Consider the following 14,162-nt stretch of genomic DNA (forward strand, 5'->3'; position numbering starts at 1 on the left):
CCAGTCCCGGTGGAATTTAGCCAATTCAGTCCCATCTGAATGCCAAATTTAGGGGTTTCACGGTTTCAGTCTCAGATCAGATTTAATTCCCATCAGATTTTCAGATTCGGTCCAAGTCAACTATACCATCTTTTAAGACCTAGAAAAATATGAATAAATTAAGCCTATCCTGAGTTATTCATATAGAGTAATTTTTTTAATAGCTATATAGAGTATATTTGTACAAATGTTTGTATGCATGCACCTTTAAATTGAATTTCATGGCCCGTGTTAATAATAAATTCCATGTCATTGTCACAAATGCTATTATTAACTTATTGTCCTCATATCCCACTACACTAGTTTAAGCCTCCAATTTTTGTCATTTAGGCTTAGTTTGGAAATAGTACAATATATATATATATATATGTATGTACAGTACAAATGCATGCAAAATAATACAAAATTCAAGGTTTTGCACTCTGCGTACTCCTTCCAAACTGAGCCTTAGTAGTAAGAGTTGGGATTGGAGCACATCCCATTTCCTCTTTTACAGAAGTGGCAATCCCAGTCCCAGCAAACAGAACTGAAGTGAGGAGATAAAGAGTTGGCACATCCCATTTCCTAGCACCAGACAGGCTTATACCATAACTCTAATATTTTTTATATATCCCCATGCCATGGATTATGCAAAATAATCTACAGATCAGATGGCATTTGGAAGATTATGAATTCAACGAACCAGATCAACCAAGGTTTTCCTTCTTGGGAACCTCTGTGGTAATCTCAAACACATGGCATCCTCAATCTCAATAGGTAAATGTGTAGCTACGAAGACAATCCCACCCTTTTTCCGATGCTCTGCAATTATGTATTCCAACAGTCTCACCCCTTCAACGTCCAATGCAACTGATGGCTCATCCAGCAACCAAATCGGCCTGTCTATAGCCAGTAACCTCGCAAGTTGAAGCCTTTTTCGCTGCCCCATGGAGAGCATCCTTGCCTTTTCGTTAGCCAATCGGCCCAACCCCATTAGCTCTAAAGCACCCATGGCTTTCCCGCACTTGCCTTCCAAGACTTCAAACCACTGAACGTTGTCCAGCACTGTAAGCCTGTCTTTGATGGCATCTTTGAGGGATAGCCAGTTGAGCTGGAGCTTGTACTGGTGGAAGACACCTGATTGGGTAACATCATGGCCATTCCAAAGGATCTCTCCTGCTGACGGTCGAGAGAACCCTGCTAACATGCGCAGGAAGGTTGACTTGCCTGATCCATTGGTGCCTGTGAGCACAAGTGCACCTCCATCGTGGATGGAGACGTTGATGTTGCGGAGGATGGTTTGGGCATTTCGCATGCAGGAGACATTGTTAAGAAGGATTCGTGGGAGTGGAGGCCTGCGAAGAGACATTCCTCCTTTCCCTCAAAAGTGAAATTTAGAGATCATTCAGGTTATTGAGAAAATAGTCCTGCGAAAATACAGAAATATGTAAATCATTATTAAAAACAAGATTTCTTTTTTTGATAAATGAGTTTAAATTTTATTAAATCTGAAGAAGCTGACAATTTGGAGAGAATTCTACAAATATTGTTGATATATTACAAATTTTATGAGTAATCACCCCAATACCTTTGCCACATCATACAACAAATAAGTAGAGAAGCTGAATGGCACATTTTTAAGTTTGAAATTAGTTCAACAATACTCCTTCAACTCCTAAACTAAACTTGCTGCATTGAATTTCTAACTGCTTAGCTAATTTTAACTTCATCAAAACCAAAATAAACTAAAGTTGTAAGTTGTAATAAACGAAATAAATATTTCTAGGGACCAACTTAATAAATATTTCTAGGAACCATCAAAACATTAAACCTAAGTTACATGCAAATTCATCCTCATCCTCATCATCCAAACCTTATCCCAACTATATGGAATCAGCTACATGAATAGTGTTACAAAACAGGATCCATGATCATGAGAGTTTGGCAAAAATTTTAGTGCTGACTACCAACCCAACGCAACCCTCCTTTATTTGGGCTTAGGATTGGCAGAGTAAAACAAGCTCACACTGGCAGAACTTACTTGCAAATTCTTGCTAAGCCAAAAACAAAATTGCTAATCAAAAAATCAAACTCATAATGATGGATGCCGTAATGGAAATCTTGGCCACTCTGGAATTAGTGGAATATTTAGAAACAACACTGCAAGGTACAGATAATAGATTCAGAACCTATAAGAGATGATGATGACATTAAGGTAGAGATGTCCTCACTTCTTCAGGGAAAAAAATCAATCTTACTCTTATCTATTTTCATTAGGAAATTGAAGGAGAGACCTAGGTGGTGGTTGGATAGCAAAGTTGTATTGCTACATGAACATGAAGTTAGGGAGCCCAGAGATCCTTAACCCAAAGGATGATTACCTGGTTCAGATGGATTAGATTATCTGTCAATGATTTAGCAGATTCACTTGCACAAGCAGAGGCAAACCAAGATGCATTGTACCAAGGCTCTACCTTTGCTGCATAGTTTGTGTAAGTGAAAAACTGAGAATAGATGGGCCCATTGGCTCAGTCTTTACTCCTGAAAAAGGAGCATCTTGTACAACTGCCACTACCGACCCTAAGAGAGTGGGTTATGTATTGGAGGGTGTGAAGATATATCTTGATGTACATTATTAGTATAGCCCTTGTTGTACAGTATAGTATTCTTATTATTTTATTTGTTCTTTTTATCTTTCAGCCCTATAAGGGCATTCTTGTAACTGTACATATCTTTCATATATTTTAATATAAAAGAGGCTCTTTGGGGTGGGGGTCGACTATTCTTGACACCCCTAAATCTGTTTCTCTTGTTCTTAGTTCGGTTCACATGGTATCAAAGCAGGTTGCTCCTTGATTCATTTCTTTTTTATCCATTTCTTTTTTCTTGATCCATTGAGAACTTTTATCACTGCCAACTGGTTCTGGACTTATTGATCTTTCCAGGAACCATTTTTCTGTATTCTGTGCATCTAGCAAGAGAGATTTCATTGGATCTCTCTCGTTTGACATCCGTTTGCAGTAAGATTTGAAAGGAATTGTTGCCTAGCCCTCCTCAGCATATTCTGAAATTTTTATTGAGATCCATTGAGAACTTTTATCTCTTCTGGGTGGCTGCGTCCAGACTTTTCTTTTCTGGACTGTGTATCCAGTTTTCTTCTTTTGCTAGATCTTGGACAATCTCTGGTGACAGTAAGGGTTTCTTTTCTCAGTTTTTTGACTCTCTTGGATTCGATTACTGCTTATCTGGCTTGCTTTGATCAGTTTTTTTACTTCAGTCTAGTTCTTTCAAACTATTGTCGAACCCTATTTTTGCTGTTTTTTTGTAGTAATGGCTTCAGACAGAGGGGATATTATTCCTGTGAAGATGAATGGACAGAATTATGAGATGTGGAAGTTCCATTTTGATTTTTATGTTGAAGGGAAAGGTTTGGAAGGATACCTGAATGGGACCCTAGGATTTGCCCCTAACGGAAGAAGCCTTAAGTAGGACATAGGCCAAGAAGAGATGGAACACTCAAGACACTCCGCAATATCCTCAATCTCCCCATCCTCCAAGTTTATACCCGCTATGCAACTCTTTTCCAAATTTACTTTCAGATTAGAAATCCTTTCAAATCCTTAGATTAGCTCCTTTAGGTTTGCTACCTTCTCACTAAAACTCCTTCACAAAAGATCATTAGGTCATCTGCAAACTGAAGGTGGTTGACTGGGATTTGGTGTCTCCCTATTCTCCAACCCCTAACGGTATCTTCTCTATCGGCCTTGGTAATAATGATCCTACTAATCACATCGGCTACTAAGGTAAAAAGGAAGGGTGAGAGTGGATCCCCTTGCCTGACACCCCTGCAAGATAGAAAAAAGTCCCTCACCACATCATTTACCAATATATAATGACAGGTACTGATATACCCAGATATCCAGCTACACCACTTGTTCCCCAATCCATATTTTCTCATCACCTCTAACAAAAACTCTCAGTCCACCAAGTCATAGGCCTTTTCAAGATCCAATTTACAAATAAAACCTTTTTGCCTAGACCTTTTCATTTCCTCCACACACTCATTCGCAATTAGGATCCAATCTGTTATTTGCTGCCCTTGAATGAAGGCCCCCTAAGTTTCACTAATGATAGAAGGGAGAACTGTTTTGATCCTCAAAGAAAGCACTTTGGCAAGAATTTTATAGATGTTTGGCACAAGACTAATAGGCCTATAATCTTTTGGATGGTTGGCATCAATCTTCTTAGGTATCAAGGCCAAAAAAGTGGCATTGATTCCCGGGCTTATTACATGATTGTCTACAAATTCCTTAAAGACTTCAACTAAATCCTCTTTCAGCACTTCCCAGCAATCTTGATAAAAACCCACTGTAAATCCATTTGGACCTAGAGCCTTGGATATATCCATTAGAAAGACAGCTTTCTTAATCTCTTCTTCCTCAAACTTCCTTTCCAACCACCTTGCCATTCCGTCCTCATTCTTGGCCATTCCACCCCTCCCACGACTGCTCTCTCACCCAGAGGTCTTCTATAGATCGATTTAAAGTGCTCCACAAATTTTCTGGCTATGTTATCCTGGTTGGTATCACCTCCTCTTCTATCTCTAGCTTGATCACAAAATTCATTCTTCGTCTCCCATTGGCCAAGTCATGGAAAAATCTAGTGTTCCCATCACCTTAACGACTTGTGTCTAGATTTTTGTCTCCAACTGATTTCTTCCTTTAGTAACACCTCTTCAAAATCCTTTTTCACTTGTCTCCTTAACATTCTGTCATCCTCAGCCAAACCATTTTGGGATTCCTTTACATCCAAGCTTTCTATCCAAGAGATTAGGCTCATTTTTTGCTCCTCAATTCTGCCAAATTGATCTCTATTCCACTCTTTTATTTTGGCTCTCAACCTCTTTCACTTCTAATGAAACTTGACCCCCTTCCATCTTACCCCCTTCACCTCCTCACCCCACCATTCCTTCACTTTTTTCACAAAATCTAGATGGGTAAGCCACATACTTTCAAATCTAAAAGGTTTGGGTCCAGTAGAAAAAGACTCTGCGTCTATCTGGATAGGATAGTGATAAGAGGTGACCCTAGGTAATGCTCTAGCAACCAAGTTATCCCAACTATTCTCCCAGGCTAAGTTAAATAAAAATCTGTCCTACTTCGAACACAAAGGGGTTTCCTGAAGGTTGGACCAATAATAACTAGTTTGCAACAGAGGTATTTCCTTCAACTCACAATCTTTAACAAAACAATTAAATTTCCTCGTGCTTGTTGTGATTACCTATTGGGGATTACTGGTTTCTTCAGAGAATCTAATGACATTAAAATCTCCACCCAAGTACCAAGGGCCATCCCATAACCCCTTGATTGCATATAATTCCTCCCACATCTCATTTTTCTCTCTACAGGAGTTAGGGCCATAAACATTGGTTAGAACCCATACACACCCATCCTCTACATTCTTAAGCTTAATGGAAACGAAGAGTTTGCCTATCAATTCTTCCACTACTTCCACCACGTCCTCCCTCCACAGTGTTACAATCCCCCCCCCCCCGAGGCTCCCCAACAAGGAGACGAGGTCCAACCTACACCTCTAGACCTCCAAACTCTTAACCCATCTCCCATCTAATTCCATCAATTTGGATTCTTGTAACAGCACAATGTCGGATTTTCCCTTCGAAGTAGATCTTACCCTTCTCTTTCTTGCACTCCCTAGACCTCTTACATTCTAACTAATAATTTTCATCGAGACAAAAATAGCAAAACACCCGTGAAGAAGCCTTTGTCTCCTTATTTTAGGCCCTTCCCTCTTATCCCCTCTACCACTAAATTCTAAATCTCCCTCAATGTCTAAGATTAGCCTTTCCACTTCAGATCTTTTTTTCTTTATTCCTTTCCCCGGGCCCCCCCCCCTTCCTGATACAATAAGCATCATCTTCCTTCTCTCCATCCTTTCCAGCCAATGTCTGAAATAGATCTTTACCATGCCCGCACTCATTTTGGCTACAACAGCTCTCTATGACTCCTCCCTTTTTTTTAGTTCCTCCAGCTCTGTACAAATCAAATTCCAAATTTTGTCTACCTCCCCCTTACTACTTCCTTCCACCACCCTCTCTCCTTCCACTATCACCCTCTCTCTTCCATCAAATCCTCCTGGACAGGAAGTTGGAATTTCTGCTATAGGCATAGCACACAAGTCAGTGCCAAAAAAAGAAATGACACCCATACCTGGTAGGACAGGGGTAGGACTAGGATCACTGGATTTGAGTTGCTGACAAACTTTGTTTGGTTTTAAGGCCTTTCCCCTTTTTGGACAATGTTGTGAAGTAGAAATAGTGAAAGTATCACTTCCGAATGACCTACCCACTTGGAATTCCTTTCTTTGTGTTTTCGACACAAGATTATCCACACCCACCCTCACAGCAGATTGGTCTCCCTCTCCACCAACATCTTGCAATTCATTAGACTCAGGGTCAGCTCCCTCAGCGGAGGGGAGAGGAGCTTGCGCAACTTTAGGACCAATTTCTTCACTATTTCTAGTCTTCCCGCAACCTACATCTTCAAACTCTTCCTCTATAAACAACAACTCTGTGTGCAAACTTTCTGTTTCAAGTAGATTATTGTTGCTTTTCAGAGACACTTCCCAAACTTACAATTTCATCACTATCAAAATGATCATTGCATCTTGTTCACTCGACCAGTCTTCGAACTCTGTTCTATTAATATCCCTATGTTTCAAACATCTTGGGTTGCACCTATCAAGTGAGAGACGGTTTGTCGTTGTGAGCATCGGAAAACGGCTCACTAGGATTGGAGTCACCACCCATCAAATTAGAAAATGGAGGTGATGGGACCTCTAGGAATCACACCAAAATTCATTTCGGTTTAACAGTGACTCTAGAGCCCGAGGCACCAGCTAAACCAGTCTGGGTAAGCCTCAATGGGAGAAGGAAAGGGGTTAGGCACCTCTCTCCCGGGTCCAATAGGTGGGGCCCACATGGTATTATAAACAAATAAACAAACATAACAACTATAAAGAAAGAAAATGATAAGTCAACACAAAGAAAAAGCTTCCTATCTTTTTATTTATGTATATTTTTTATTGATTATTTTTATCATTTTTAATCTTTTTAATTCTCTCCCTTTTTATTATTGTTTATTCTCCCCTACCATCTAGATATGGTCGGGTGCCCGGGTCTATCAAACAAGCCATCCCATTTCATCTTTGCCCGATTTGCTTACTATTTTATTTATTTTATTGAATTTTCTTTTGTTTTATTTTATTTTATTTATTCATTATTTTTTATGATTGGTTTAACTTGACCTTCTCCAGACAAACCCCTTGTATATCGATGGCTTACTTTCAACATATTCCATATTCTCTTTACTTTAATTCTCTTTTTTCTCTTTTTTTTTGTTATTTTATTATTTTCCTTTTCATTCCCTGATTTTGGGCTATCACAACCAACTCCACACTGAGGGTTTCCACCAAGAGACTGAATAACCAATAGCTCCAGGATTCCCCATCAAAATCAAAATTTAGCGGGGTTAGACCAGCAGGTTCCTTCAGTTTAGATGCACTTACTCAAAATCATAAAAAACCAATCTACGCACCAGCACAATAAAAATTTGCATTCAGATCTACTTTAAACATAGCAAGTATTGCAAATTATTAAAAGGAAACAATTAGGCAAAAATAAATGTAATGAGATCTGAAACTCACGGGCTTCCTCAGTTTAACTAGACTTAATATTCAAAGGATTTAACATTTAAAATAAAAATAAAAACGAAACAAGATGAGATCAACAACCAAAAAAGTATGGAAGCGATTGGCTTCCTCTCTAAATCACTACTGACATCCGCATTCTAGGTCTATATGTAGAGACCCCATCACCAACTTTATCATAAATCACAGGGATCTCGTTATCAGCCTCGTTGTCGGTCAAGATTTACAGAGGACAGCTCGACTGAGCTTCCGAATAGCTAATAGTCAGATGGAGAATATTTTTAAAAGAGAGAGAGAGAAGAAGAAGAAATTGTAGGTGAGAGAAGGACACACTTGAGTCATATATTGGCCTGAGAACGGTTGACGCTGCAAATGATAATTCGGCCGATGACCACGATAAACAAAAAAACAAAGTATACAGATGGTGTTCTAACAAAGTGAGAATCCGGAGATTGAAGGGATAGTAACGGAAATGAAGGAGATGTAAGATGAGGGGGTTCAGTTGCCGTTGGTTACATTCAAACACAGTGCTGCAATGATTTGTAGCAACGGGAGCTATGCCCAGGGCGATCAGGGCTACATAGAGGGAATGACGGAGAAATAAAGAGAGAAGAGAGAAAAGGAAAAAGGACTGAATAGCATAGACTAGAAGGAGAGGTCAAGGGAGAAGGAGGTCGAAGAAGGGGTTGTCGTTGTTGGTTCGCCGTCTCTGCCGAGAGCTCCAAGATGATCAATAGTGTTTTTTCTCCCCTCTTTCGAAATAAGAAAGGATAGTTTACATTAGTGCGCGGTGGCAATTCTATAAATTTTTAAAAGTTTGGGGCATCTTTGTGATTTCACAGAAACTAGGTATTTTGGTTCAACCAGGTGTAAGGGGGTCAAACCGGGTTTCACAGGTCGAAAGGGTCAAACCAGGTGTACGGGGCATCTTTGTATTTTGGTTGTTTTGGAAGGATCGGAAGGGTTTGATTAAGCATTTGGGGTGAGTTGGAGGTTCAGGCAATGGACTGAGCAAAAATCGGGTGTTGTCAGTCGTGTTGGAGGGGACCCACTATAAAGAACTTCGAGACTGAGAACCTTGAGACCTTGCATCTGACGCGTTCGATTGATAGGAGGGATTCGATGTAGAAGAAGATAGATACTTATTATCGTCCATCAACTCATCCCTCCCCCCAATCACATGAGTACTTAAAGGGTCCCTTGGCCCATTTATCCTAGATTGAGCCTTGGGCTCGAACCTTTTAAATTGAGCACACAAATTAGTGGACTTTGCTTGGGCTGCCTTTTCTAGCCCACCAAGAATGGAATCCACTCGAATAGGCCCACCTCCTAAATCTTTTCCTCCCACGTGACTTTTTAAGAGGTCATGCCCCCTGTTTTAAAAGTTGAACCAGCTACCTTCCCTTTTGAACTAGTCTGAAGTTGTTGGTTCAACCCCTCCCCCCCCCTTTACCCACCTGAAAATTTGTCTTTTCCCTTGAAGCCACCTACGCATATGATCTGCCAATTGTCAAAGGGTTTCCTTGCTCTCTATGTGTTTGACCTTCCATCTGCCCTAAATTTTTTTGGCTTCCCAAAATTTGTTGGCCCTTTTTAGTGAAACATTCCTTCCCATTTGATCTAGCCAATCTCATAAATCCACATAGAGCTTCTTCTTCCTCCTTTTCACCTCCTTCCATGTGAGCCTCCTTCCACAGCCCTGCTTCAATGGAGGATGCCAGCCACATAGAGAAGAAACTCCCCCTATTCGTACCTCTACCTTTTGTGGAATATCTTCTGGCTTTACACCACTTAGCAAAATAGCTGCTGAATAAAGATCACCCCAAAATGCTCCTTCTAAGCGTCCTCCACACAATAATGCTATAGATTATGCTACTTGTTTCCACAAATGAAATGGCAGGCCTATTACATGCACCACCACACCATCTTCGACAAAGAAAGTCCTTGGAGTTAGATGTTGGACTCCATTTGAAGACTATGAATGATCCAAACTCAACCTGAACATTGAGAGTTTATATTTCCATTTCATTTTCTAATGGATCTAAGAGGGCTTTACAATTATCGAAGGGGGTTACTATGAAGACTCTTTTCAGCTTTAGACTAGTTGTTAGTAAATCAGCTACCCTCCTCCAACCATTAACATGTTCCTTGGTTTGTATCATAAATTTACTGGCCCAATCTTTTCTCTCTAGACCACCCACCATTTTGCATTGGCTTTTTGTTTTTGCCATGACCACTGGCTCTTGTTCTACCTTGTTGTTGCTCTGGTATGCCTTCTCCCTTGTGAAAGCTTCTTTTTCATTTGATACTCTTTGAGCAACCTGTAACTTCCCCATCCTTGGCTCTATTTTCCTACTGGTAGATACACCAATTGCCTTCGTCCCTTGCCAAAATATTCAGCCAAAGCTATGAAGGAGCCTTTTCTATTCCTCTTACATTCAACTACATATCTTCTCCCTTCTAATGTACCAAGTTCCCGCTAGTTTATCTGCTTGCCTTTTGAGCAGGCTTCAACTATGAAATCTCTTAGTCACTCAACAACTTCTAATCCTTCTAGCAATATTTTACCCTTTTTCACTTCCCTTACCTTCAGACTTACCTTCCCCTTGATTCTCATCTCTTCGATCAGAATATTTTTTGCTTCTACCTTCAAGGATCTCCTCTACCGATCTGCTTGCACAAACTCCATTTCTACACCCAACCAACCATTCCTCCAATCACTTGGTTTCCTTCTAAACATAGGGCACCAAACTATTGAATCTCCTAAAAAAAGACCTTTGTATATCTTCCCCTAACTCCTTTGTATATCTTCCCCTAACTGTTGTGTTTTTGTGCAAGTCTAATGGGGAGAACTATTACCACTTACTATTCTCCTGCCCCTTTGCTGCAAATATCTGGGAAAGGTTTTTTTTTCTTTGTTTGGGCGCAGGTGGGGAATTTGCAAACCGAGGTGGAAAATTCCGCCACTTACTTGATTCTGCTCCTTTGCTTAGGCCAAGCGAAAGTAGAAGGGCTGATTACACCCAATTTCTTTGCTAAGATATAAGAACTTGTTCCTACCACCTGAGTTTCAATCCGAATATTCTTTAAAAAAGGTACTAAGGATGTGTTTGGTTCGAGGAAATAGAAGCCTGGAATCAGAATTGGAATGGCCCATTCCGATTCTTGCCATTTGGTTGAGCAGAATGGGAATCCCATTCCCGAACGCTCCCTAGGGGATGCGATTCCCATTCCTGTCCATTTATTTTATTTTATTTTATTTTATTTTATTTTTTGACATAAAAACCCATGTTCAATTCCAACCCTTTGTTCTAAAATTTGAAGACTATAATCAATTCCTTCGACTTCCATATTAGTTACCGCCATCACCGACCCCATCCCCGACAAAGCCGCTACCGACCAACTCCATCTACGGTGAGGTAAGACCGTCGCCGACCAAATTGCGTCCTCTCCTCCTTCTTCTAAACCAGCAATCACCGTTCTTTGGGTTAACAAAGCAATCTAGAGCTAATGCTACTCTTCTTCTTCTACTACTTGTAACTATAATAGCATCTATCCCAGACACCGGAAGCTTGTTGTGAGATTTTGTCGCGCAAGACGTTCACAATCTCGACAAAGAGTTCGGGTCTCAAGCTAATCAACTAGTTTGGGTCAACCACCTTGAACATTGATTTCAATAGGTGTGGGGCGTAGGCTTGAGATTGGTAGCTCCCACATTGCAAGACACGAGTCAAGCAATCTACGAATCCGCCCTCTCTATTCATGAGACTCTTGAGGCGAGACTATGAGATTTGAAGATGGTAAAGGAAGCTAAGTGCTTCATCATTGGCTGTTGTGAACTCGAGTCCATCCTCCACCAATGTAGAAATGTCACTCTTAACTATTGTGAGCATCAGAAAACCGGCTCACTTACCACTTGGGCTAGAAATAGAGTCGCCACCCATCATTTATGAAATTGGAGGTGATGGGTCCTCCGAGAGTGATTTTCAAAATGCTTTATTTTAATAGTGACTCCAAAACCCAAGGCACCAGTCCAACCAGTCCGGGTAAGACTCAGATGGGAGAGGGCAGGGGTTAGGCACCCCTCTCCCGGGTCCTACAGGTGGGGCCCACATGTAGTTCCAAATAGGGAATGTACCTTATCAACATTTTTTATTGTTTTTATTTTTTACATTTTTTATTTTCATTTTTTAATAGTTTTTTATTTCTTTATAAAACCGTATATTTATTTGTTTATTGTATGGATTTATTATATATTTTTTATCTTAGATTTTTATTTTCATTTTTTGCCTCTTTTTTTATATTTTTTTTTGTAGCTGATTCTTCTTCTTTTCCCATCTCCTGAGCTAGCAACCTAGCTTTTAGGGACCAAACTCATTATTAGGGATTCTTATTTTCTCCTCCTTTTTTTGTGTAATCATATTTTTTTATCCTTTTTTTATTCTTTTGTTTCAACCTCTACAAACGGCACTCTACTCGCGGTTTAACATCATAGACGAGGGATTACATCGATCCCTTCACATCTTACTAATTTTTCTCTGTTTTGTTCATTTGAATTTCCTGCACAAATGTATATCCTATTTATTGAGATGAATTAGAGTGAATGGAAATCTCACACCTACCGTCTTTTCACTTTCTGATTGACATACCACACAACCCAGTCATTGTAATCCTAGAGATTGAACTAGAACATATTTCCAATTTGGACCATTATTTTAGCTAAGTGAAGACAATAAAAAGAACACGCCAAACTAAAGATTAGCAAGAAAGCATGGCAAAATTCTCCTAGCAGATTTGGTAAACAGTATTGGACAAACAGTTAAGAGAAATATTACACCCCAAATTAATCAAACAACTAAACAGAAAAAGCAGGTCCTCGGTTGATCTCAAACAGGGTACATGCGATAGAAATGAACAAGAAGAGAATGGAAACAACGCTTTAATCAAGCAAAACAAACGATGTTAACAAATGGGGCGAAAATATGCAAAAACTTTTCTCATCACCGTCGGCAAGGATTTCACATAGATCGGCTCAGTGAAACTTCATTGCCGTCTCTAATGGCGGATAATCGAATGCTGTTCAGCAGGAGGTGAGAAGAATACAATAAAATAAGATAACAAATAGGAAAGGTGAAATCACAGAGGGTGCGGAGACATACCTGAATCGAGATTTCGCCTGAGAAACAATGCTGTAAGGGACTTTTGATCTGCTTCGGTACTGGATTGTTAACACTTGAATGGTGAGGATTTACTTGGATTACAATGGGATAGCAACTGGAGTGAAGACGACCTTCAATCCCAAGGTTCAGCAACCAATTTACATCGGATTTTCAGATCGGCGCTACGGTATCTTACACAGTTCGAACAACGGAGTTTACAGATGGAAGGAGCTCGACGGATGATTAGGACCGGAAGAGGTTGGGTTTCTGCTAGAATCGAGTGGGGAATGAAAGGGGAGTTGCATCGCTGCTGTTTACTGGATAGAAGACAATGAACAGTGAGGATTTCGGGAGGATTGGAAGAAGAAGAAGAAGAAGAAGAAGAAGAAGAAGAAGAAGAAGAGAAGACGAAAGGAGAAAGAGAGTGGTCGAAAGTGGGAGATCGACTCTGGGTTCGCCGCCGCTGTCGAGAGGAGAGGAGAGGGGAGGTGAATAGTGTCTCCTTGGAGTTCTTCTCCCCGGTCAGGGCGAATGAAGAGTTTGGCTTGAATTTATATGGGAGGTAGGGCCATTTTCGTAATTTCGAGTAATTCGGGAACATTTTCGTAATTTTTGACAAATGAGTCAAACCGGGTTCAGGGGTTGAACCAATGGTGAGTGGTTTCGGGTCAAAAGGCGTAAGGTTGAATGGGTCTAACTGCAAAGAGGGGTCTTGTATCTATGGACTAGCAAGATTGGTCGAAATGGAATGTTTTTAGATGAAAGGGTAAATGATGATATTTTGGTTGAAATTTTACATGATGGGGTTTTCAAACATTCTAAGTTGATTAGCAGGGTTGGATTGGCCCAATTGGGATCGGAATGGGAAGATCGGGAAAGGACTCGATTCGATTAGTCTAAAGTCTCAAAACAAAATCTGGGTACGATGGAGGGGTAAACAAGGGTGCTTTGGGCTAAAATTTTACAAGTGGATGTTTAGGGGTGCCCGGGATTTGATGATGAGGTCTAATCAGTGTTAAAGGGTCAAGATCGTAGAAATTTAGGTCAACAAGATATTTTGGAATGGAATCTTGGTTTGATGGAATGGCAAATGGAGGAATCTGGGGTTAAGACTTTATGGGCATGTATTTTAATGGGTCCTGGGTCAAATGGTTGTGTCTGATCTAACGGTTGAAGTATAAGTGGGGGTCAATCGGGCCCATTGGATAGGTGTCGGGTTTTTTTGTGTTTTTTGGTATTTCGGATGGATCGGAAGGGTCT

At 40.3% G+C, this 14,162-nt stretch overlaps 1 protein-coding gene across 1 annotated transcript; it reads right to left on the reverse strand.

The window, feature by feature from the left end:
• Window positions 1–341: 341 nt before the first annotated feature.
• Window positions 342–13,430, reverse strand: ABCI1 (non-intrinsic ABC protein 10). The gene is made up of 2 exons (XM_010277978.3): window positions 12,903–13,430; window positions 342–1,445 (listed from the first exon to the last, which is right to left on the reverse strand). Exon 2 carries the CDS (start codon window positions 1,385–1,387, stop codon window positions 713–715), a length of 675 nt encoding a protein of 224 aa, XP_010276280.1. The 5' UTR covers window positions 1,388–1,445; window positions 12,903–13,430; the 3' UTR covers window positions 342–712.
• Between the last annotated feature and the right edge of the window lie 732 nt (window positions 13,431–14,162).

This window comes from Nelumbo nucifera, chromosome 4, assembly GCF_055504915.1.
Source record: "Nelumbo nucifera cultivar China Antique chromosome 4, China Antique-T2T, whole genome shotgun sequence".
NCBI classification, from domain to species: domain Eukaryota; kingdom Viridiplantae; phylum Streptophyta; class Magnoliopsida; order Proteales; family Nelumbonaceae; genus Nelumbo; species Nelumbo nucifera.